The sequence below is a fragment of the Pseudophryne corroboree genome, chromosome 3 (assembly GCF_028390025.1).
Source record: "Pseudophryne corroboree isolate aPseCor3 chromosome 3, aPseCor3.hap2, whole genome shotgun sequence".
NCBI classification, from domain to species: domain Eukaryota; kingdom Metazoa; phylum Chordata; class Amphibia; order Anura; family Myobatrachidae; genus Pseudophryne; species Pseudophryne corroboree.
Window position 1 is genome coordinate 648,070,885 of NC_086446.1, and position 23,525 is coordinate 648,094,409.

Sequence of the window (23,525 nt, forward strand, 5' to 3'; positions counted from 1 at the left end):
CACATCTGTATGGAAAAGATCCTAGTGCCCACGTCAATGACATCTGCGGGAGCTGCACTGCCGCTCCGGGATGACACTACCTGAGGCAACTCCTCTGACTCTGATCGCTCAACCTCTCACTCCGCCTCCCAGCGCACACGCAAATACAGACCACCCGCTAAACAGCCGAAAATGAAACCTACCAACTTAGTGACTGTCTTGGGGCCCCTATTGGATAAGAAATTGTCTGGCACCAAAGAAGCCATTGAGTCCACTTTAACTCAGCTTAACCAGCACTCCAGTCATCTGGATGAGGCGGAATATCTTTGGAGGATGACCTATTAACGGCTCAGCAATCTATACAGGCCAAACAACTGGAGATCTCCGGCCTATCAGAGAAGATCGGAGATCTCAAAAATCGTAGCAGGTGAAACAACCTACGAGTCATAGGCATCCTGGAGTCTGTTAAACATTACAAGCTTATGGATCTCCTTTCATCAGGCATCCCGGAGCAGTTGGCCATGGATTTAAAAGGAGTTTCACTTGTTATTGAGAGGGCCCACAGGGTTGGACCGAAATGGAAGAATTCTGCTGGGCGCCCCCGCCCTGTCATCATGAGGTTCCTGACATATGTGGATAAGATGAAACTTCTCAACCATTATCGCAAAACTGACAGCTTATCTTATAAAGGCGACCGCATCCTCATCTTTCAGGATTTCTCTGCTCTCGTGACCACTAAACGCAGAGAGTTTGCACCCATCGCCAAGTACCTCTTGGACACCAAGGTCAAGTTCTCATTGCTCTACCCAGCCCACCTGCAAGTCTTTGAGAATGGTAAGCCACTATTTTTTTGATGATCCTGACGAGGTGAAGCTGCACTTCTCCCGACCAGATACTTGACTGTTGACTAACCTTGCCTACTTGTGCTTCATTATTGTCCCGATTCTATTTTCGGGTATCACGTGTGAAGTATTGTTTATATGAAACTTGTACACTCATAGTTCATTTTCTAAATGTTTACTGTTTTTGCTGTTTTTGTTGCTTTTTGTTTTGTTCTTTATGCTGTGTCTGCCTAGGCCAGGGCCCCCTTCCTCTCCTGGGGTGTCCTCTCCCTGCTCGCTGGGATGGGGGGAGGCCCTATTTCATCTTATTCTTATTTTCATAGATGTTTCCAGCTGTGGGTGTAGGCTAGATGCAGATTCTCGTGATAGTTTACTTCGTATTATATCCTGGAACGTGGAAGGGCTTAATCACCCAGTTAAACGTAAGAAAGTGGTATCTCATTTGAAACGCATGACCCTCCATATTGCGTTTCTTCAGGAAACGCATTGGTTGGAGGACCCTAGAAATTCCTTACGTGCCCCTTGGATTGGGGAGTGTATCTCGGCCCCATACCACTCTAAGTCTAGAGGGGTGGCTATCCTCTTCCACACCAACTTACAACACTCTGTTCATAGGAAGCTCCGTGATCCTGATGGCAGATTTATATTGCTAGATGTGACCTACTTGACCCGTGGTGCATATTTCACCCTACTCGGAAAGACTTTTCTTTCTATTCTCACCCTCACTCATCTCACTCTCGCATTGACTACATCTTTACCTCTACCTGCCTTTTTCCTAAGGTTACATTCATGTCTATCGCTTACATCATCATATCAGATCACGCTCCCATATCTCTACACATTCAACTAACTTTGCCTCATTGCTTTTCTACATTTTGGTGATTCCCTGCATACCTACGCATTTCTACTGATTTCCTTCTTCACCTCAGACAGTCCTGGCTTAATTACACTTTAGATAATAGTGAACAGAGTATAGATGTGCCGCTGTTTTGGGGTGCTGCTAAGGCGGTCCTTAGGGGACATGTTATGTCTTACACTCACTCCAAAAGGAAAACGTTTTCTTAACAATTATAAACACTAAGTGAAACACTCCCCTTCTCTTATCAGTGGTATAAGCAACATGACACCCCTGCTCACAAAGTAGCTTATCTGTCAGCCAAACACTCCTCTGTGCACATTACAGCTTCTATTTTCTACTCCCTTCTTCTAAACACTCATGAGCTTTATACTTACTTCTCTGCAAGTACGTTGATAACCACAATTGCCCACCATAATAAACACAAACATCCACCAATATTTATCTCACTCTTCTGCTTTTATCAGCTGGTGACATATCATCAAATCCAGGCCCAACCACCTGTCCCACTCGCACTCAGCTGTCTCAAAACAACATAGAAATCCATCTAACCTCATAAATATCACATGTCTCCCATCCCCCTCCAAGTCACTAAAATGTGCTTTATAGAATGCACGCTCTGTTTGTAACAAATTAACATCCATCCAGGACCTCTTTATATCTCACAAATTTAATCTGCTGGCTATAACAGAAACATGGCTCACACAATCAGACACAGCCTCCCCTGCAGCACTGTTACACGGTGGTTTCCACTCCACACACACATCCAGGCCTGGTAATAGCAAAGGTGGTGGGGTTGGAATATTACTGTCCCAATTTTTCACATACAGTTCTACCTCAGGTTCCATCACTCGCATTCACATCATTTGAAGTTCACTCTATCAGGATTTTCACCCCTTCTCTCTGTGTGTTGCAGCTATCTATCGCCCTCCTGGGCAACCCAAACAACAATTTCTAGAAGATTTTTCTGCCTGGCTCCCACACTTCTTATCCTCTGACATCTCCACCATCATTATGGGTGATTTCAATATAGCTCTTGACAATCCACAATCTGTTCATGCCTCCAAACTCCTCTCTCTAACCTCCTCTCTTGGCCTCACCCAATGGTCTGACTCCTCTACTCACCAGGAGGGCCACTGCCTTAATCTTGTTTTCACCAGGCTCTACTCGGTTTTGGAATTCATTAACACTCCCTTTCCCTCTCTCTGATCACAACCTTATCACCGTCTCAATCTCTTCCATTACTGTAAACCATATGACACTAAAAACAAGCAAGCCTCCTCTAACCCGCAGAAATACTAACAATATAAATTTTCGGTATCCGGACTCCAGGTCGACAACAAAAAGGTCGACACACCTTAGGTCGACGCCAATTGGTCGACACACCTTAGGTCGACGTGGACAAATGGTCGACATGGACAAAAGGTCGACAGGAGCAAGGTCGACATGGAAAAAGGTCGACATGAGTTTTTTATGTTTTTTTTTCTTTTTTCGAACCTTTTCATACTTAACGATCCACGTGGACTACGATTGGCACGGTAATCTGTGCCGAGCGAAGCGGAGCGGAGGCACCATGCCCGAAGCATGGCGAGCGAACGCGGTGCACTAATTGGGGTTCCCGGTCACTCTACGAAGAAAACGACACAAAAAAAACATTAAAAACTCATGTCGACCTTTTCCCATGTCGACCTTGTTCCTGTCGACCTTTTGTCCATGTCGACTTAAGGTGTGTCGACCAATCGGCGTCGACCTAAGGTGTGTCGACCCTGAGTCCCAGACCCCCATTTTCAACAACTTTCCACTTCTCTGCAACAACTGCTCTCACCAATATCTACATCTACTACACCTGAGACTGCTGTATCCCACCTGCACCAGACTCTAGAGCGTGCCCTTGATGAAGTGGCTCCAGCTACCCATCACACTTCACGCAGGCTTTAATGCCAACCGTGGCACTCTAAATCAACAAGACATCTACAAAAACTGTCACGTATAGTAGAAATCAGTGGCGTAAATCTCAGAATCCAAGTGACTTTCTCACATATAAGACCACCTACCACTCCTATCTTCAGGCCCTGGACACTGCCAAATAAACATATTTCCAATCTCTCATCTCCACCAACCCCAAGTGACTTTTTAATACATTTAAATCACTTCTTTACCCTCCCTCACCTCCCCCATTAGCTACTATCTGTACACAAAAACTTGCTTCCTACTTCAAGGATAAGATTGATAAAATCCTAGATGAAATGGTATGCTCTAACTCAGCCAGTGACCCGCTCAATTCCCTACCTGAACCCTCTGGCACTTTCTCTTCATTTGATCCCACAAGTGAAGATGAAATATCAAAACTCTTTTCATCCTCCTACTCCACTAACTCTCCTCTTGATCCTATACCCTCACAATTCAGTAAAACATTTGTCTCCCGTGCTTATCTCAACTTTAACTTAAATCTGTAATCTATCTCTCTTCTGGTATCTTTCCTTCTCTGTTTAAGCATGCAGTGATTACTACCATTCTGAAAAACACAATTCTGACTCAAACACTCTCTCTAACTACCGTCTCATTTCTCAGCTCCCATGTCTCTCCAAGCTACTTGAGAGACTTGCCTACACTCGCCTTACACACTTTCTCAACTCCCACAACTTATTGGACCAACTTCAGTCAGGCTTTTCGTGCCCAACACTCCACAGAGACAGCACTGACCAAAGTAGTGAATTATCTGGTCACTGCTAGATCGAAAGGCCATTACACACTTCATATTCTTCTAGATCTCTTTGCTGCTTTTGAAACTGTTGACCACTCTCTTCTCATGCAAACACTACAATCTCTAGATCTTCAGGACACAGCCCTTTCTTGGTTCTCATCCTACCTATCTAATTGCTCTTTCGGTGTTCACTTCTATGATTCTACCTCTTCTTCTCTACCTCTTTCAGTTGGAGTACCACAAGGCTCAGTCTTAGGTCCAATGCTTTTCTCAATCTATACCTCATCTCTTGGTAAAGTAATCAGCTCCTTCGGTTTTCAGTATCATTTGTACGCTGATGATACTCAAATCTACCAATCCTCCTCAGATTTATCACCATCTGTATTCGTTCGTGTCACCGAATGTCTGTCTGCCATTTCATCTTGGATGTCATCTCGACACCTCAAACTCAACATTTCTGTCTGCCATTTCATCTTGGATGTCATCTCGACACCTCAAACTCAACATTTCCAAAACAGAATTATTTTCCCACCAGCAAGAGTAGTTACCAACCTGATATCTCCATAACTGTTGACAATGCGACTATCCACCTTACCAAACAAGCTCGCTGCCTAGGTGTCATCCTTGACTCTGAACTGTCCTTTCTTCCACACATTCAATCTGTCTCTAAATCATGTTACATGCACCTAAAAAACATATCCAAAATACGTCCTTATCATACACAAGATACTGCAAAAACTCTAATCCATGCACTCAACATCTCCCGCATTGATTATTGTAATAGTCTCCTTACTGGTCTTCCCAAACATAGACTCTCACCACTCCAATCCATTTCAAATGCAGCTGCGAGGCTAATCTTCCTAGCTAGAAGTTCTTCGTCTGCTGCCCCGCTCTGTCATTCCCTCCATTGGTTACCGGTATTCTACCCGTGTTAAATATAAAATACTTTTACTCACATACAAGGCACCATCATAAATCTCTTCACTCATCTCAAAATATCTCCCTACCAGACCTCTCTGCTCTGCACAAGATCTGTGTCTCTCATCCACATGTATTACCTGTTCCCATTCAAAATTACAGGACTTTATCCGAGCTTTCCGCACTCTGTGGAATGCCCTCCCACGCACAATAAGACTCACCTCTAGTCTCCAAACCTTTAAACGTTCCCTGAAAACTCACCTCTTTAAACAAGCCTATCAAATTCCAGACCCACCCACATAACCTTAAATTCTTCCCTATCTAATTACATCTTCTCTGTATAGTCCACATAACATCACATATTTTTTCTTCCAACATTGCTGGGTGATCATATCATACAACCCATTAAGAACCTAGCAAGCTGGTGGACCATTATGCAATAGGTAGCATCTATCCTTGTGTATCAATGCCTATTTCCCTATAGATTGTAAGCTTGCGAAGGGGGTCTTCCTACCTCTATATCTGTCTGTTTTTGCCCGGTTTTGTTCTATAACTGTTGTTCTAATTGTAAAGCGCAACGGAATTTGCTGCTCTATATAAGAAACTGCTAATAAATAGATGAAACTTTCCTTACTGAACGAGCTCAATTGTCTTATGATTATCAGCAGAATAAATTTCACAGATGGGACAGCAAATCGGGCAGATTGTTGGCTAATATAATTAAGGGACCCAAGTCCCGTACATGGGTCAACGCCATTAATGTTTCAGGGAAAATTGTCTCAGACCCCAATACTATTTGTGCGGAGTTCATGCGCTTCTATCACTCCCTATACACCAAGGGCCCTGATGATATTGTTGAGGGCCACTCTTTCCTTGATGAGGCCAATCTCCCCACCCTTTCCCAAGAGGAAAGGGACTTTCTAGAGGGTCCAATAACAGCTGAGGAAGTTATTGACACTATTAAAAGCCTGCCGAATAATAAGAGTCCTGGCTCTGATGGTTTTGGCGCTGAGTTCTATAAAATGCTTCGGGAAGACTTAGCTCCCACTCTCATATCTCTATACAATCACAACCTCGCCTCTAAACAGACCTCACTCAGGTTCAATGAGGCTAAGATTATTGTTATAGCGAAACTCGGTAAGGACCCTTCCTTGACTTGCTCTTATAGGTCCAATTTCCCTCCTTAATTAGGACTTTAAGGTTCTGACTAAACTAATGGCTACTGGCCTGCAATCGTGCCTCTCTCGCATTATATCACCTGCGCAGTTGGGTTTTATTAAACATAGGCAGTCAGTACAGGGTAATAGAGCTGCTCTGGTTGTCACCCACTCTCATACTCACAAAATTGTGAATAACATTTTGATTAACCTTGACGCTGAAATGCTTTTGACAAGATTGCCTGGCCTCATCTAGACAGAGTCTTACATTATCAGCGTTTAGGGGAGACATTTTGTGGCCTTGTTCACTCCCTCTATACCAACCCCACTGTGCAGGTGATAGTCAACAATGTTTCTTCAACTCCCTTTACCCTCGAAAGAGGGACCAGGCAGGGTTGTCCTCTCTCCCCCCTCTTCTTTAATCTAGCTCTAGAACACTTTATACGTTATATCACCAACTTTTCTATCTTTCAGGGTATAAAAAAAAATAGGCACTCAGGAATTGAAAGTTATAGCATTTGTGGATGATTTTCTTCTTCTCACTTTTAATGCCAAGCAATCTGTCCCAGCATTGCAGGATGCTATAGCACGCTTTTTTTCCTTTGCTGGATTCTCCATTAATTCTGATAAATTGGAGGCCTTGACCTTGTGTCGTCAGGCGACACTGGGGTGGGATGCTCCCTTTCCGTTCCGCTGGGCTCCCTCCCACATCACTTATCTTGGTGTTTTATTACCCTCTGATCCCACTCTCCTCTATTCCTACAATGTTCATCCTATCCTCACTAAAATCCAGACTGAACTCGGCCTCTGGCAAAATTTACCACTCAACCTTCTGGGTCGCTGTAATCTTGTTAAGTTGGCTGGCTTCCTGAAATTGCTCTATGTCCTCCTAATGGTCCCTATCCTGCTTACGAAAACTGACCTATCCCTCCTCAACTCTCACATCTCTAAGTTTATATGGTCCAATAAACGGCATAGAATAAGCTCTCTTAAATGATCCCAGACAGTACAGAATGGAGGACTGAATTTGCCTGACATAGAGCATGTCTTCTTTGCTTCATCGTGTATTGGCATAGAGACACGAATGTTTTTACCTATTCAACATTAGATTCCCAACTCAGTGCTTTCCTGTCCCTTAGCTATATTTTACATGCAAGTAACATTGATCTGAAACTAACTCACCTAGACAATTTACTCTTGACTTCCACTATCAGGGCGTGGAGAATATCCAGGAAATCATTAAACCTGCAATACTCTCACTCAATATTTCTTCTCTTACCGGTAACCTAGATTTCCAAAATGGACGGGCCTCGCTTCCCTTTCATGCTTGGCGCTCTGCAGGGATTATACATATTGATAATCTCCTTAATTCTACGAACAAGCCACTTACTTTTGCTGAAGCAGTGGAAAAATATGACATTAGCCCCCTTCATAGGTTTTACTATTTTCAGGCTTCTCACTATCTGCAGTCTGTTCTGTCTAAACTACAAAAAGCAGGACTTTCTGAACCCTCTAGACACGCTTTTACACTCTAGCATGTACTCCATCTCGACCATATATGCCCGCATACGCACTGAAATTATCCCCATATCTGGTCTCGCACAACTGCAAAAATGGTCCTCTCAAATCCCTTCTATGATGGATATTTGCTAGCTCCCAACTCCATTCTAGTTTGTTATTTTTTTCTAAGTGTGATCTTGGGAATTTACTAAACACAAATCTCGGCAGTGTTGGGGCTATTCGTATTGAGATACACAGCTGTACAAAAAAATACGAATCAATAGACCATCAGTCAAACACGGTTGTTATTTTATACAACACAGAATTTACTAAGAATTTGTATTCTCAATCACTGCCGACAATAGCCAAACACTGCTGGGAAAGCATAGAATTCGTAAAAAAATGGAGCTTTCAAATAGACCTGCTTCTGGCTGGCGTGTTTTGATAGTCATGCACGGATCAGTGAGATCCGTGCATGCTTATCTGTGTAAAAGTGTCAGAAATAGTAAAAAAAAAAATAAAATTGCGTGGGGTCCCCCCTCCTAAGCATAACCAGCCTCTGTCTCTTTGAGCCGGTCCTGGTTGTTTAAATACCAGGGGAAAAATTGAGTAGGGTTCCCCAGTATTTGGACATCTAGAACCGGACTCTTGGGCCGGTCCTGGTTCCAAAAATATGGGGGTCAAAAGACGTAGGGGTCCCCCATATTTTTAAAACCAGCACCGGACTCCACTAGCCAGGGAGGTGATGCCGCAGCCGGGGGACACTTTTATATAGGTTCCTGCAGCCAAAGCATCACTCCCCCCAACTAGTGACCCCTGGCCAGAGCTCCAGGTCATCCACAAGAGTGACCTCAATTAACCTTGCGGTTAGCCGCAGACCGCAAAGTTCCCGCCATTAACTATAATGGAGGACCACGATCCTCCATTATAGCCAGTGCGCTCCACCTGACTGACAGGCAAGGAGCGCACAGCCAATCAGGAGAGCGCTATAATGTGGCACTCCCTGATTGGCTGCCGGGTGCTCTAGTGACAGAAGTTACGGGGGGTCCCGGCATTCGGGGAAAGGAATTCCATGTGTATACATGGAACCCCTTTAGCTCGTTGGATCGGGTTTTTCGGTTTATTTATTTTTTAACCCTTTTATGTCTAAAGGGAAAAAAGATCTACACTGGATTTTTTGTGAGTATATTTTTTATTTTTTTACAGGTACCCGATTGGATTCTACTGGAGAAGGGGACATGAATGGCGGCATGGGATGCAGGTATGTATGAGTGTGTAAGTGTGTTTTTCAAGATTGGCTTACTGAGTTTCAAAGCATTACATGACAAAGGCCCAAGGTACCTGAAACAGCTTTTGACCCCATACTACCCCACTCGATTACTGCGATCTGTAGATGAAGGACTTTTAGCAGTACCTAGAATCTACCGTAATTCATCTGGGGGTCGAGCTTTTAGTCATGCGGCTCCGACTTTATGGAACTCACTTCTCCGCACAGTGCGAGAGGCCCCAACTATAGAATCCTTCAAAAGTAGACTCAAGACTTTTCTGTTTACTCAAGCATTTCCATAATGTCCCTTTTAGTATCTTCATGCTTCTGTATTTTATGAAAATGTACTTCATTATTTTCTGTACTATATTATGCTATGTATCTGTTAAGCGCCTTGGGTCCTATTGGAGAAAGAGCGCTATATAAATAAAATTATTAATTATTATTATTATTATTAATTTTTACTGTCACGGTGTCTTGTGTTTTTATTTAGGTATATCGTTTGGTGTGGAACTAAGGCCCGTTATTTGCCCTCATGCTGGTACTTGTGGTTTTCCAGTACCAGCAAGCGGAGGATGCTTGCTGGGACTTGTAGTTCCACAACAAAGGACAATATTCTTTATTTTTACACACTTTTAAAGGCTATTAGCCCCCCATCCACCACCCAGGGATGGGGGGGGGGGGACAGCCTCAAGCTTCACCCCTGGCCCTTGGGTGTCTGAAGGGGGATACCCCTTGATTTATGTGGTACCCACTCCCCCAGGGAACCCAGGCCATGGGTGACTAGTTGGGGGGAGTGATGCTCTGGCAGCAGGGACCTATATAAAAGTGCGGCATCACCTCCCTGGCTAGTGGAGCCTAGTGCTGGTTTTAAAAATACGGGGGACCCCTACGTCTTTTGTCCCCCGTATTTTTGGAACCAGGACTGGCCCAAGAGCCCGGTGCTGGTTGTTTAGATACGGGGTATTTAAACAACCAGGACCGGCTCAAAGAGCCCGGGGCTGGTTATGCTTAGGAGGGGGACCCCATGCAATTTTTTTTATTTTATTTTAACTATTTCAGTACTGTACACAATGAAGCCCTGCACGGATCTCACTGATCAGGCCGGACTTCGTTGTGTTAAGCCCTGCAGTGTTTTACTATTCTCTCCCGTAAAACACTGTCCTACAATATGAATGGCATCGACATTGGTGAGTGCAAATTGAGAAAAACATGGTAGTTCAGTAAATTACTGTGTTTTTTTTCTCAAAAAGTTGCAATCTTACACTGCCGATGTCAGCCGAGATTGATCTCGGCTGTAATCGGCAGAAATACGATTTTTAGTAAATAATAATGGATAGTTTTTCTACATCTTTGAAATTTATTCCAGCAAGCATTTACCAGGAAATGTCATATAACATTTTACACAGGGCTTGCATATCCCCCCAAAAAAGTCATTTAATGGGCCTTTCTAATTCGGCGAAATGCATTAAATGCTCAGCACCAGTGGCCGACATTGTCCCTCATTCCGAGTTGATCGCTCGCTAGCTGCTTTTAGCAGCATTGCACACGCTAGGCCGCCGCCCTCTGGGAGTGTATCGTAGCTTAGCAGAATAGCGAACGAAAGATTAGCAGAACTGCTACTAAATAATTTGCTGCAGTTTCTGAGTAGCTCCAGACCTACTCCTAGACTGCGATCACCTCAGTCCGTTTAGTTCCTGGTTTAACGTCATAAACACGCCCTGCGTTCGGCCAGCCAGAACCCCGTTTCTCCAGCCACTCCTGCGTTTTTACATGGCACGCCTGCGTTTTTTTAGCACACTCCCTGAAAATGCCCAGTTTCTGCCCAGAAACACCCACTTCCTGTCAATCACACTACGATCATTCCAGCGATGAAAAAATTTCGCTCGAGCTTGTGTAAATCTACAAAGTTTTGTGTGAAAGTACTTATCGCATGCGCGCTGCGTACCATGCGCATGCGCATTTTTGACATTTTTTTACTTAATCACTGCACTGCGAAAATCGTCAGCGAGCGATCACCTTGGAATGACCACCATTATGCACTGCTTTTGGCACTACTCCCACATACAAACATTTTGGAGTGAGTTACAGACATATAGTTCCCCTGTGCTTAATATACGCTTTAATTGCACTGCCTCCTGGGCCTTCTTTGGCCACCTCTTCGACCAGCCAGATATTCCTTCTCAAGACAAAAAGCTAGTGGTGCTTCTTTCGGCTGTAGGACGAAAGTCCATACTCCAGCAATGGATACACGACACTCCTCCCACTCTACCCATGGCAACCTCTAGATTACTTTCCTATTCACAATGGACTGGTTGGAAACGTCTCTTAATAAGGAGATTCTGATTCCTGCACTGCTTCAGTGCTGGGGCAAGTTTATTCATACGCTGCCCTCTTCCACCAAATTGGCTATCCAACAAAGCTTCCATTGTACTACGTGGTACAGTCATCAACTCTTGGATAACAGACCCCCATTTCCCTCCCATAGCCTCCTTTCTTCACGCTCAACACCCCTTTTTCCCTCTTACTATTAGACACTCCTTGCAATCATCTCCCCCCCCCCCTTCGCCACTCTTCCTCTCTTCTTTTTTCCTTCTTGAATTTCCTTTTGTTGTGCTATTTTCTGATTTGTTGGTCTCTCCATGGATGAGTTGGCGGTTCCCTGTGAACTTCGTTAGCATCAGGCTTCTTTATTTGCCAAAAATGAGTCTTATTCGCATCGATATGGGAACAGCACGCACAAGCAGAGTCTGCTGATTAAAATGATACGAGGCATGCCCATATTCTCTGTGCGTCTACGGCTGTATGTGCATACAAAATGGTGCGTAGCATTTTGTATGTAGATACAGCCACGTTCACACGCAGAATATAGGTATGTCACATATCATTTAAATCAGGAGAAGCTGCTTGTGCATCCTATTCACATCGTTTTTTACGAATAAGTATTTTAATGGAAAAAGTTGCACGTAAAGATGCTTGAAGCTACCCAGTCACACCATGGCATGGTGTGACTAGAAGGCTTCTTTAACATGCAGGGAGGATACATGTGAGTGGACACATCTATACTAACTTTTTATGATGTGATTACCTCCTTTCCAAGAAGACTCTTAAAAGTTATAACGGTGGGTCGTCACCAGGGGTTAAAGTGAGCCGGAACGGGGCAGAACTGCGTCATCAGTTCCACTTGGAGACGGAACACAGTACCGCCTCCTCCGGATCACCTCACCTGATGTGTGCTGGCGCCGCACAGGGAGATGCTGGGCACCCGCTGAGATTGTTTTACCAGTGGCGCCCGGCTCTCCCTGCACAGCGGAAGCCGGCGGCAGGAGCTCAGTACTAAGCTCCAGCTTCCGGCTCTGTCAGTGTGCACTATGTGAGAGATGTCATGATGTCTCTCTCATAGTGCCGGAGATCGGATGCCAAGAGGCTCACAGCGGTCACGCGGGAGTGGGGCATGGTAAATATGGTGTTTTTTTTATTTTTAAACATATGTGTGACTGTACAGCGCATCTACGGGAGGCAAGCTACAGGGGGGCAAGCTACAGGGGGGCAAACTACTGGGGGCTAACCACTGGAGGCAAACTACAGAGGGGCAAGCTACAGGGGGCTAACCTACTGGGGACAAGCTACAGGGGGCTAACCACTGGGGACAAGCTACAGGGGGCTAACCACTGGGGGCAAGCTACAGGGGGCAATCTACTGGGGGCAATCTACTGGGAGCAAGCTACTGGGGGCTAACCACTGGGGGCAAACTACTGGGGGAAAGCTACAGGGGGCCAAACTACTGGGGGAAAGCTACAGGGGGCCAAACTACTGGGGGCAAGCTACTGGGGACAAGCTACAGGGGGCTAACTACTGGCGGCAGACTACAAGGGGCAAGCTGCTGGGGGCAAGCTACTGGGGGCAAACTACAAGGGGGCAAACTACTGGGGACAAACTACAGGGGCATTACTATTGGGGGCAAACTACTGGGTACATTACTACAGGGGGCTAAACTACAAGGGGGCATTACTACTGGGGGCAAACTATGTAGGGCTAAACTACATGGGGCAAGCTACTGGGGGCAAAATACAAGGGGGCAAACTACTGGGGACAAACTACAGGGGCGCATAACTACAGGGGCATTACTACTGGGGGCAAACTACTGGGTACATTACTACAGGGGGGCTAAACTACAAGGGGGCATTACTACTGGAGGAAAACTACGTAGGGCTAAACTACATGAGGCTAACTACTGGGGGAAAACTACAGGGGCGCATTACTACTGGGGCATAACTACAGGGGCTCATTACTACTGGGGGCATAACAGGGGAGCATTACTACTGGGGGCATAACAGGGGAGCATTACTACTGGTGGCATTACTACAAGGGGGCATTACTACAAGGGGACATTACTACAAGGGGGCATTACTACTTGGGGCTAAACTACATGGGGCAAACTACATGAGGACTAATTTACAGGAGCTAAACTACCGGGGGCATTACCACTGGGAGGCAAAACTAAAGTGGGGGTAAACTACTGGGGTCATAACTGCAGGGGCATTACTACTGGGGGCTAAACTACTGGGGGCATAACTACTGGGGCTAAACTACAGGGTGCTAAATGACTGGGGGCATTACTACAGGCAACATTACTACTCGGGGCATTACCATTAAGGGCATTACTAATGGGGGCACTATGAATGAGGGCATTGTAAAGGGGGCAATTCATAAGGGGCATCACTCCTGGGGACATAAGGGGCACTACTACTGGGGGCACTGCAGCATTGCATAAGGGGCATCACTACTATGGACTCTATATAAGAAGGACTACCGGTACAGTGGACATTGCATAAGGGGCACTACAACTGTGGTCATTGTAAAAGGGGTGCTACTGCTGTGGGCATTGTGTATTACGAGGTGCTACTACTGTGGGCATTATGTGTATTAGGGGTGCTACTACTGTGGGCATTATTACTATTGTGTGACCACGCCACTTTCTTTTTGAGACCACACCCCTTTTTTATTGCATGTGCGCCGGGGGACAGGGGGTGAGTTCCACCACCTCTCTAGGACCACTTTAAGCACTGGTCGTCACTGTAACCTTCATGCATGCACTGAAACTGAGTTAAGTCTAATATATAGGTATGTATATTAGCAATGACTTCCTACTACGGTAAGCCCCGTAAAAACTCATCATTAACCTTTTACCCGTAGCACCACGAAACATTCGTCAGATTGCTTTGAAAGTTAAATATGGTGAATTGAGATTGATTCTAAGGTTGTATGCAACATTTGGGGCTGTTATGTGAAATAGAATGGAAGATAAACTGTTCCACATTCAACATAAAACAATGTTTTCTACATACACTACACAATAAAATCACAGGCATTTGAATTCCACATACACAACTGAAGCTAAAAGCTAATGTTACTATTTGCATGTTTTTCCAACAAGCAGAATATTGAAAACTACACAACATTAATGCTATCGCAATATACGTTACAACATACCTTCTACACAATGTATTTAAAATTTCTGGTGGCTTATACAAATATTTAAACGGTTACAGCTTTTTAAGCCAATGTTCCACTGGTAAACGATTGAGTAGTTTAATGTCTTACCTTAGTTGGGCTCCGTGGTGAAGATGATCTTCTGTCAACCTAGAACAATAGATGATAAATACTATTAATATCTAATTAGGTGCTTAAATGTGAAGTTAGGAAGTTATGTTCTGAAGAACTAGGCCGTCGGTTACAAAGCAGCACCAGTAAGAGCATATCTGCAGCAACCCAATATTTTTTGCAGTGTGAAAGGGGCCAGGGGAAATTATTTGGTAGCGACCAGGGTTGAACACGAGTTCAACCTGGATCGCTGTGTAGTGTGAACTGGTAAGATGGGTCAAATCAACCCGGTACCCGTTCACACTATAGGAACAGGTGGCGCTTGGAGATTATCTGATCTTCAAGCTCCGCCTCCAGGATGCGTCACGGCTGACGTCACCAAACTGGCAGTTTCACGGATAGGGACGCTAGTCTGAAAGGGGCCACACCCGAGAAGGAGCCGTGAACATGTCCGGGTCCGACCAGCTTATGCGGTCTGAAAGGCGTATTACAGAGGTAGAACGTGCAAAATATTATATGAAAGTTTCTGTTATTACATTATTAACCTGTAGTTATATACAGTAACATACGTTATATAGCGTGTTCCACTATCCTATGCAGTTTTAATTCTCTACCAAAAGAATATTAACCTTCCAGTATGTTTTTGACCTCTGGGAGGGAACCTACAGAAAAAAATCCACATATAGGCTTCGTAATGCTAACCACTGTGCCATTTGTCAGCCATTAAATAGGTGATTCAGGTACCAGAACAAAAGACAATGGGCTACATGTAATAGCCTGCAAGTGGCAGGAAGTGCAGGATTTTGTGTAAGTCTGACTGGATTTAAAGCAGCAATCACTTACACGGCATAACCAGGTTGGTTTTGCCGTGTAAATTAAACTTTAAAAATCTGTCCAGATTCGCATGAAATTCCACACTTCCTGCTTCTTGCGTGCTATTACATTTAACCTAATGTACCTAATATAATTGCATTTATACATTCAGGGTGGCAGCTCCCACTTGGTGACCATGCCCCCTTTTGGGTGGATGAATTTTCCTGAATTTGCACTGGGACAATGCTGAGAAATATGCAATAGCCATAAGGAATGAGGATTATCAGAAAATTGTTCTGGTCTCTAACAGATATGGGCAGAGTCGCTTATATCTGGGCTGGAAGATCTAGAGCAGGGTTTGGGTGAATATGGGTGGGGCTTGATTTACCCCCGTAATGTATTTATATCAGTGTTGGGAGGAATGCGACCCGAGCAGTATTTATGAAATAATGAATTGCTACCAGTAGTTCCAAATGAAAGTGGGATCATCACCTGTTCAGTTCAAGAAGACAGGAAACACATTTGTTAGATGTCCGTATATACTTTGCTCGTATTCTGACATCAGGTTTCCATATATTCTCCATGTACCTTGTAGATGCACAAACCATCTGTACAAGGTATTTCTATTACACACATTTTATAGTGGAACCTTATAATTAACATTTTCCAAAACCAGTTCTGTAAACAAAGCAATTAGATTGGAATTGGTGTTCCCATATATTATAATGGAACATTTCAGGCAGCAGATTAGAGCCCTGGAAAATTAAGGTGGATCATAGGTTTCCTATTCAAACGGAACGGTACAAATATAACCTTGACAAAAAAAATGAAACAAGCTTGGCATGAGGGGCTTGCTGTATGTTGCAATGAATTTAAATGAATTGGGGAAATGTTTCTACTATTGTACTTGGAGAATGAGGCATTGCATGTGTATTAAAAAGCTATCCAGTGTGTATATAAGGGATTATAGGATATATTTGTGAGAAGACGAAGCCTGGATCTAGTACTTCTACCTACTTATAAAGCCATGTAGCTATTGCTGTATATTGTGGACAATAGCCATCACTGGGACTATCTGGCAACACAACCTGTACAATGGCTTCCTGCTACTCTATCAACATATCAGGATGCTTTATTATTAATATAAAACACTTCCATTAATTAACAGTATGTCTTTGTTTATACTCTTATTCTCCTTAATTTGCTACTGAAACGCCTTATAGTACACACGTGTGGTATTGGGTCACGCGTTCAAAAATACAGTGAATGGTCTGTAATAAGTCACTGTTTACTACTGCTGGACGGAGTTACCTCTTGAATTTCAGGCGGTTCTCCTGGAGTCTTACAAGAGTAGGCACACCCGCCCGCATCCTGCCCTCTTCCCTGGTAAAGAGTATTGGACTTGATGATTGACTTTCTTTGAATGATCAAATCCACACGGCACATTGTTGAAAACAGCGGTGGTAGGGGGCAGGCCGAGATTATGCAATTTGTGCTGCAATGCCCCCTGCACTTACCCCCACCCCAGGGCCTCTCCTTCCAGGATCTCCTGGAGGGGAGGTAAAAAAAAAGTCACGTTTAATTTAGACTCCCATGTAAAAATTGGCAATTTAGTTTAACTCATTTCATTCTGTTACCCCAAAAACTGGTACCTGAGACAGCTGCCACGTGTAACCTCATCAGTGCTCTCCTGCCTCCTGTACATCACTATGGGGGTCATTCCGAGTTGTTCGCTCGCTAGCTGCTTTTAGCAGCATTGCAAACGCTAGGCCGCCGCCCTCTGGGAGTGTATCTTAGCTTAGCAGAACAGCGAACGAAAGATTAGCAGAACTGCTACTAAATAATTATTTGCAGTTTCTGAGTAGCTCCAGACCTACTCCTAGATTGCGATCACCTCAGTCCATTTAGTTCCTGGTTTGACATCACAAACACGCCCTGCGTTCGGCCAGCCACTCCCACGTTTCTCCAGCCACTCCTGCGTTTTTACCTGGCACGCCTGCATTTTTTAGCACACTCAGTTACCACCCAGAAACGCCCCTTTCCTGTCATTCACTCACCGATCAGCAGTGCAACTGAAAAGCGCAGCACGAACAACAGCAAAACTGGTTTTATTTAAATAACTAAGCGCATGCGCGCTGCGTACCAAGCGCATGCGCATTTAGCAACAAATCGCAGCATAGCGAAAAACGTCAACGAGCGAACAACTCGGAATGACCACCTATGTAAGTGCATAGTACAGTATAACAATATTGATCCATATTGCTCCAATCCTCCTGCAGTAGCAGACACAGCCAACAGACTCTACAAATCCTTCATTCTGGTGTATTGCTGCTCTGGCACTGCTGACCATTATTTAATCCAAGTAAATGTACAGTAATTAAATGCTTTGTACAGTTTAGTCAAGATTCAGCAAAGTGGGGATGCAGAAAAGAATATGCAAAACAACTCTGCAGAAATAAATCAGCCAAAGTACTTATTACTGACATACACTAAAGCACCGAAATAAAAAGGCGCAGGAGTCAATAGAACAGGTCCCCCCCCCCCCCAAATAGACCCACAAATTGTGCCCTGAAAACAGCAAACAGATGTAATAAATCCCAGTCATAGCCATAGATGTGAAGACCATACCTCAACTAACACCATTTCAAAAGGCAAAAAAATTATATGGTATTTAAGTAGAAATATTATATGTTCATATTATATTCAGGGGCATATCTACAAAGGATCCGGTAAGGATCCCAGCGATCGGCATCCCGGCAGTCAGAACACTGACGCCAAAATCCTGACACTGCTCCGAATACCTATGCCGACATGGACTGCAATGCTGGCACTAGAATCCTGAACACCGGGATCCCGAACGTAAGTATGCCGGGGATGTGGAGAGTCAAGTTGTGGGAGGGGGGAGGTTAAGTTTAGTCTGCGGGGGAGGGTTAGGCTGTGGGGAAGGGAGGGTTAGGCTGCGGAGAGGGTTATGTTTAGGCACCCTCAGGGAGGGCTAAGGTTAGGTTGCGGTGGTGGGAGGGTTAGGGTCAGGCTGCGGAGAGGGTTATGTTTAGGCACCCTCAGGGAGGGCTAAGGTTAGGTTGCGGTGGTGGGAGGGTTAGGGTCAGGCTGCGGGTAAGGAGTGTTAGGGGGGGTTTGGGGATTACAGTTCTTTCCTAACAGGTGTGGGATCCTGCGCGTCAGGATGCCGCTGTCAGAATTCTGACCACCGGCATCCCAAGTGCTGGGATCCTGATAACATCCCCTTTATAATGGTTGCAGGGTATGCAGTGCGCACAGGCCCCAGGGGAAAAAGGGCGCCGTTCTGAAAACCCTTTACCCAGGATAGACCCCACTGTGTGCAGAGAAGGCCCTCCCACGCTGCTCTATGCAGCGATCTATAGGGTGATATATTCAGAAGGATGACACTAGCCCGGGAAATTGCACTGTATCACAGCCTCTGCAATCTTCTATGCATATGCAGTCTTTAGAAATAATCACCTGAGGCATTGTGTGGAAGGGGGGCTGCAAGGAAGGGGCCCCTCCCAGGCGTTAGTATGACACTAATTTTATATAAATATATATATATATTTATACAGTATACACACACACACACACACACACACACACACACACACACACACACACACACACACACACACACACCTATTTGGGCAGGCTTATGCACACACAATAACATATGTGAAGCTTTTTACACAGAGCTAAAACCATACTTGGTAATTTTTTAATGGTGCCCTACTTTAAATCCAGCGTGGTGGGCAGGGGCGTATCTAGAGAAAGAGGCGCTGATATTAAAATATTAATAATAAATACACCATATACCAATATATATAATTTTGATTTATTATACAAATCTGATAAAAAGATTATTTTTGGTATTACCGGCCGGTAAATATAATAAAATATATTCCATTATTTAAATAATCACATGCCTTAAAATGAAGGAAATAAGAAACTTAAAAAAACTACTAATTGAATGAAAATCTACAGTGTAGAATGTCCTTTAAAGTTTTTGGATATCCAAATACTGATGGTTTATTCCACCTAAAACTTGAGCCCAATATTATTGTTATAATCACTCCTCCCGGCCGCTGGTAGCAGTTCCTTTATCTGCAGCCTCTTAAGTGGGTTTAGTCTTCCAACAATAGATGAAAACAAAAAAACAAAGTTTTTCCCACGAATGGGAAAAGATAGAGGCGCTGATATTAAAATATTAATAATAAATACACCATATACTAATATATATAATTTTGATTTATTATACAAATCTGATAAAAAGATTATTTTTGGTATTACCGGCCGGTAAATATAATAAAATATATTCCACTATTTGAACAATCACATGCCTTAAAATGAAGGAAATAAGAAACTTAAAAAAAACTACTAATTGAATGAAAATCTACAGTGTAGAATGTCCTTTAAAGTTTTTGGATATCCAAATACTGATGGTTTATTCCACCTAAAACTTGAGCCCAATATTATTGTTATAATCACTCCTCCCTACCGCTGGTAGCAGTTCCTTTATATGCGGACATATCAGGAGGTCAAATGGAAATATTTAACTTGTGGTTGTTTAAAAGTTACCAGAAAGTGATATTGGCTCATCAGGTGGTGTTCAATTAGTATTCAGCTGAAGTGGAGCAGTCTCTCAATCAGTATATCATAAACGGATCAAAGATTCTCTTTAAATGAGGGGTTATTTAGCTGGTGGTATACGGGTTTTCAAGCAGTGTTCCCAATGGGGCGAGGTGTAATAATGAGTGCTCACCTCGTTCTCTGTATCAGGCTACACGCCGCACATGGGCTGTGCGGCAGGTGCTGCTTCAAGCGCTGCTCTATCCACAGACCGCTTCGTAGCTAACTCCCTCCGTGCTCTGTGTCGGGCTGCACGCCGCACACAAACCGTACGGCAGGCACCACTGCAGATGCCACTCGCTCCCTGAGCACCCAATAGTCTCCACTGCATGCAGATCAAGTTGATCCTCAATGTAATGGAAATGCCGGCTTGTGATAAATAAACAAGAAGGTTTACGCATTTCTCCGCCTTCAAGACAGATCAGCGGCTTCCTCAGAACGTAGTGAGGCTGTCTGGATAGAGATGTGTTTTTAAACCATTCATGATTCCATACACCTGTATTGTTAATTAAGTTTAACACCTCCTACTCCAACTTACTATGATGTTCTTTTAGAATAGCAATCTCCCAATGCATTATTACCAATACACACAACCTAACACTACTTATATGAATTAAAACCATATATATATATATATATATAGTGTAAAAATATAACTTAACCATAGTACATTCTAATAAATCTATTACCCTTTTAAATTATATAGATGGTATAAGTTATATAGATATACAGAGAAGAAGTGGTCATATCACGATCTTACCTATTGACTAGTTTTTAAAGTCAATTCCAAGTATATACTTAGATACATAATTTTATATAAATATAGAGACTTCCTATAGTTATCACAATACATCCTTGTATAGTGACATAATAGTATAATTCCTTTGCGAGTTAATAAAGAGAGTACATAATCTTACTAGATATGCAGATGTATAAACACCTCCTACACATATATAATAAAATCAATACAAATATATGTATACACACACGATTTAAATCAACAAATACGGACAGACAGTTAACCATTTATAAACATACGTATTCCACATTAGTGTGACCATATAGCTATTGGTCACAAAAATCCCTAAACACAGATATGTATATATACACACACATACGAAAAACCGTATGTATATGTATACACACACCATTTTCCATGGTATTTTCTAATCCCACAAATAAATTGATCCAATCTATGTATCAGATATTATTCAACTCTACTGTGTCATTAAGTCCATAGGGTACTAGCGTTTCAAGCCTATAAATCCAATACGCCTCTCTTCTACATAGCGTATTGAATCTATCGCCACCGCTTTTTGTGAATTGAATGGCTTCTATTGCCCTAATATTTATTCTATTAAATGTGTCTGATTTCATACATTGCGATATATGACTTGAAAGGGGATGTGTCTTAATTCCCTTATTTATATTCCGCCAGTGTTCCATAAATCTGGTGTGTAACATGCAAGTTGTTCTCCCTACATACTGTTTACCACAGCCGCATTGGATTATATAGACTATATATGTAGACCTACAATTCATGAAATCTTTAATTGTGAATAATTTCCCTTTGGTATTTGAAATAAAGTCTGTCGCTTTTCTTAGGGCATGCCTACAGGTGATACATGTGGATTTCCCACATGAATGAAAACCTTTTGGGCGTTCCGGTATCCACGTTTTATTAATAGCCAGTTCTTGTTGGTAATGACTCTTGACTAATAATGATTGTAAATTAGTAGATTTTCTGAATATAACTGTGCCTTCCAGGTCAACATTTTCACGTAATATATTATCTAGTTTAAGTAAAGCTGAATTTATCTTTATAATAGACCTAATTTTATATGCACAGTTATTATACTGTGTAGTAAATAGAGCAGTTCTATCTATATTACCTTTGGTATTAGATTTTTTAGAGGTCTGTAAGAGATTTTCTCGGTCTATTTGATTAACCTCTGTCAGAGCCTTTTGTAATATATTGTCCGGATATCCCTGTTCTAAAAATGATTGATAAAGTTTACCCACCTGTTCCTTATAACTACTATCTGTGCCACAATTTCTTTTTATTCTTATAAACTGCCCTTTTGGGATATTTATTTTCCATGAATTTTTGTGTGAACTGGTAAAGTTCAAGTAACGGTTTTGATCAACCGGTTTGATATACGTCTGTGTAATTAGTTTACCTTCTGTAACATACAGCAAAATATCTAGGAAATTAATAGATGTATCGTGAATATTAAACGTGAAGTGCAAACCAAACTCATTATTATTGAAATTTGTTACAAAATTTTGTGCTGAAAGTAAATCCCCATCCCAAATAAAAAACCAAATCATCTATAAATCTGCCATAGAAGGCGAGGTTCGCTTCATATTGCCCGCCCCATATATGATGTTCTTCAAACCTCCCCAGAAATAAATTTGCTAGGCTCGGAGCGAACCCCGCCCCCATCGCAGCACCCCGTGTCTGTAAATAAAATTGTGAATTAAATGTGAAACAATTATGACCCAAAATAAATTGAATGGATTGTAAAATAAAATTACGTAATTGTACTGACATATGAATATCTTGTAGGAGGTAATATTCCACTGCTTTTACTCCCAATATGTGGTTAACTGTCTGTCCGTATTTGTTGATTTAAATCGTGTGTATACATATATTTGTTTTGATTTTACTATATATGTGTAGGAGGTGTTTATACATCTGCATATCTAGTAAGATTATGTACTCTCTTTATTAACTCGCAAAGGAATTATACTATTATGTCACTATACAAAGATGTATTGTGATAACTATAGGAAGTCTCTCTATATTTATATAAAATTATGTATCTAAGTATATACTTGGAATTGACTTTAAAAACTAGTCAATAGGTAAGATCGTGATATGACCACTTCTTCTCTGTATATCTATATAACTTATACCATCTATATAATTTAAAAGGGTGTCAAAGTCAGAAAAATATCACGCTACACATTGCCATATTTGCACCTCATGCGTGTCCCCGCTGCGAGTGCATGAGCTCACCCGTGCGTGCGCATACTCGCTGTTGCGTGCACCCGCAGGCACACGGTGTGCGCATTTACGGTAAAGTTTATGTGCGTCTAGCGGGCGACTCGTTCGTAACATATTTTAACTATATAATGTATTTTGTAGATTATGGTCCCTTTGATAGAATCTGAAAGTTTAGTTAATGTAGCATGTTCATAGACAAAGAGATCCCTCTTTGTTTGATACGAAGGGTCAGACAGA

The 23,525-nt window shown here is 42.8% G+C and overlaps 1 protein-coding gene across 18 annotated transcripts in view; it reads right to left on the reverse strand.

The window, feature by feature from the left end:
• ANK3 (ankyrin 3) overlaps nucleotides 1-23,525 on the reverse strand; it is a 1,328,922-nt gene that overhangs the window by 971,997 nt on the left and 333,400 nt on the right. For 7 of the 18 annotated variants that reach the window (XM_063961801.1, XM_063961792.1, XM_063961794.1 and 4 more), the window contains exons 1-2: nucleotides 16,952-17,101; nucleotides 14,828-14,866 (exon numbers count right to left, since the gene is read on the reverse strand). In XM_063961801.1, coding sequence (XP_063817871.1) covers nucleotides 14,828-14,866; nucleotides 16,952-17,086 — 174 coding nt within the window. In that variant the 5' untranslated portion in view covers nucleotides 17,087-17,101. Of the gene's footprint in view, nucleotides 1-14,827; nucleotides 14,867-16,951; nucleotides 17,114-23,525 lie in introns of those variants that run through there. The other 11 variants (XM_063961782.1, XM_063961779.1, XM_063961777.1 and 8 more) reach the window with 4 other exon arrangements.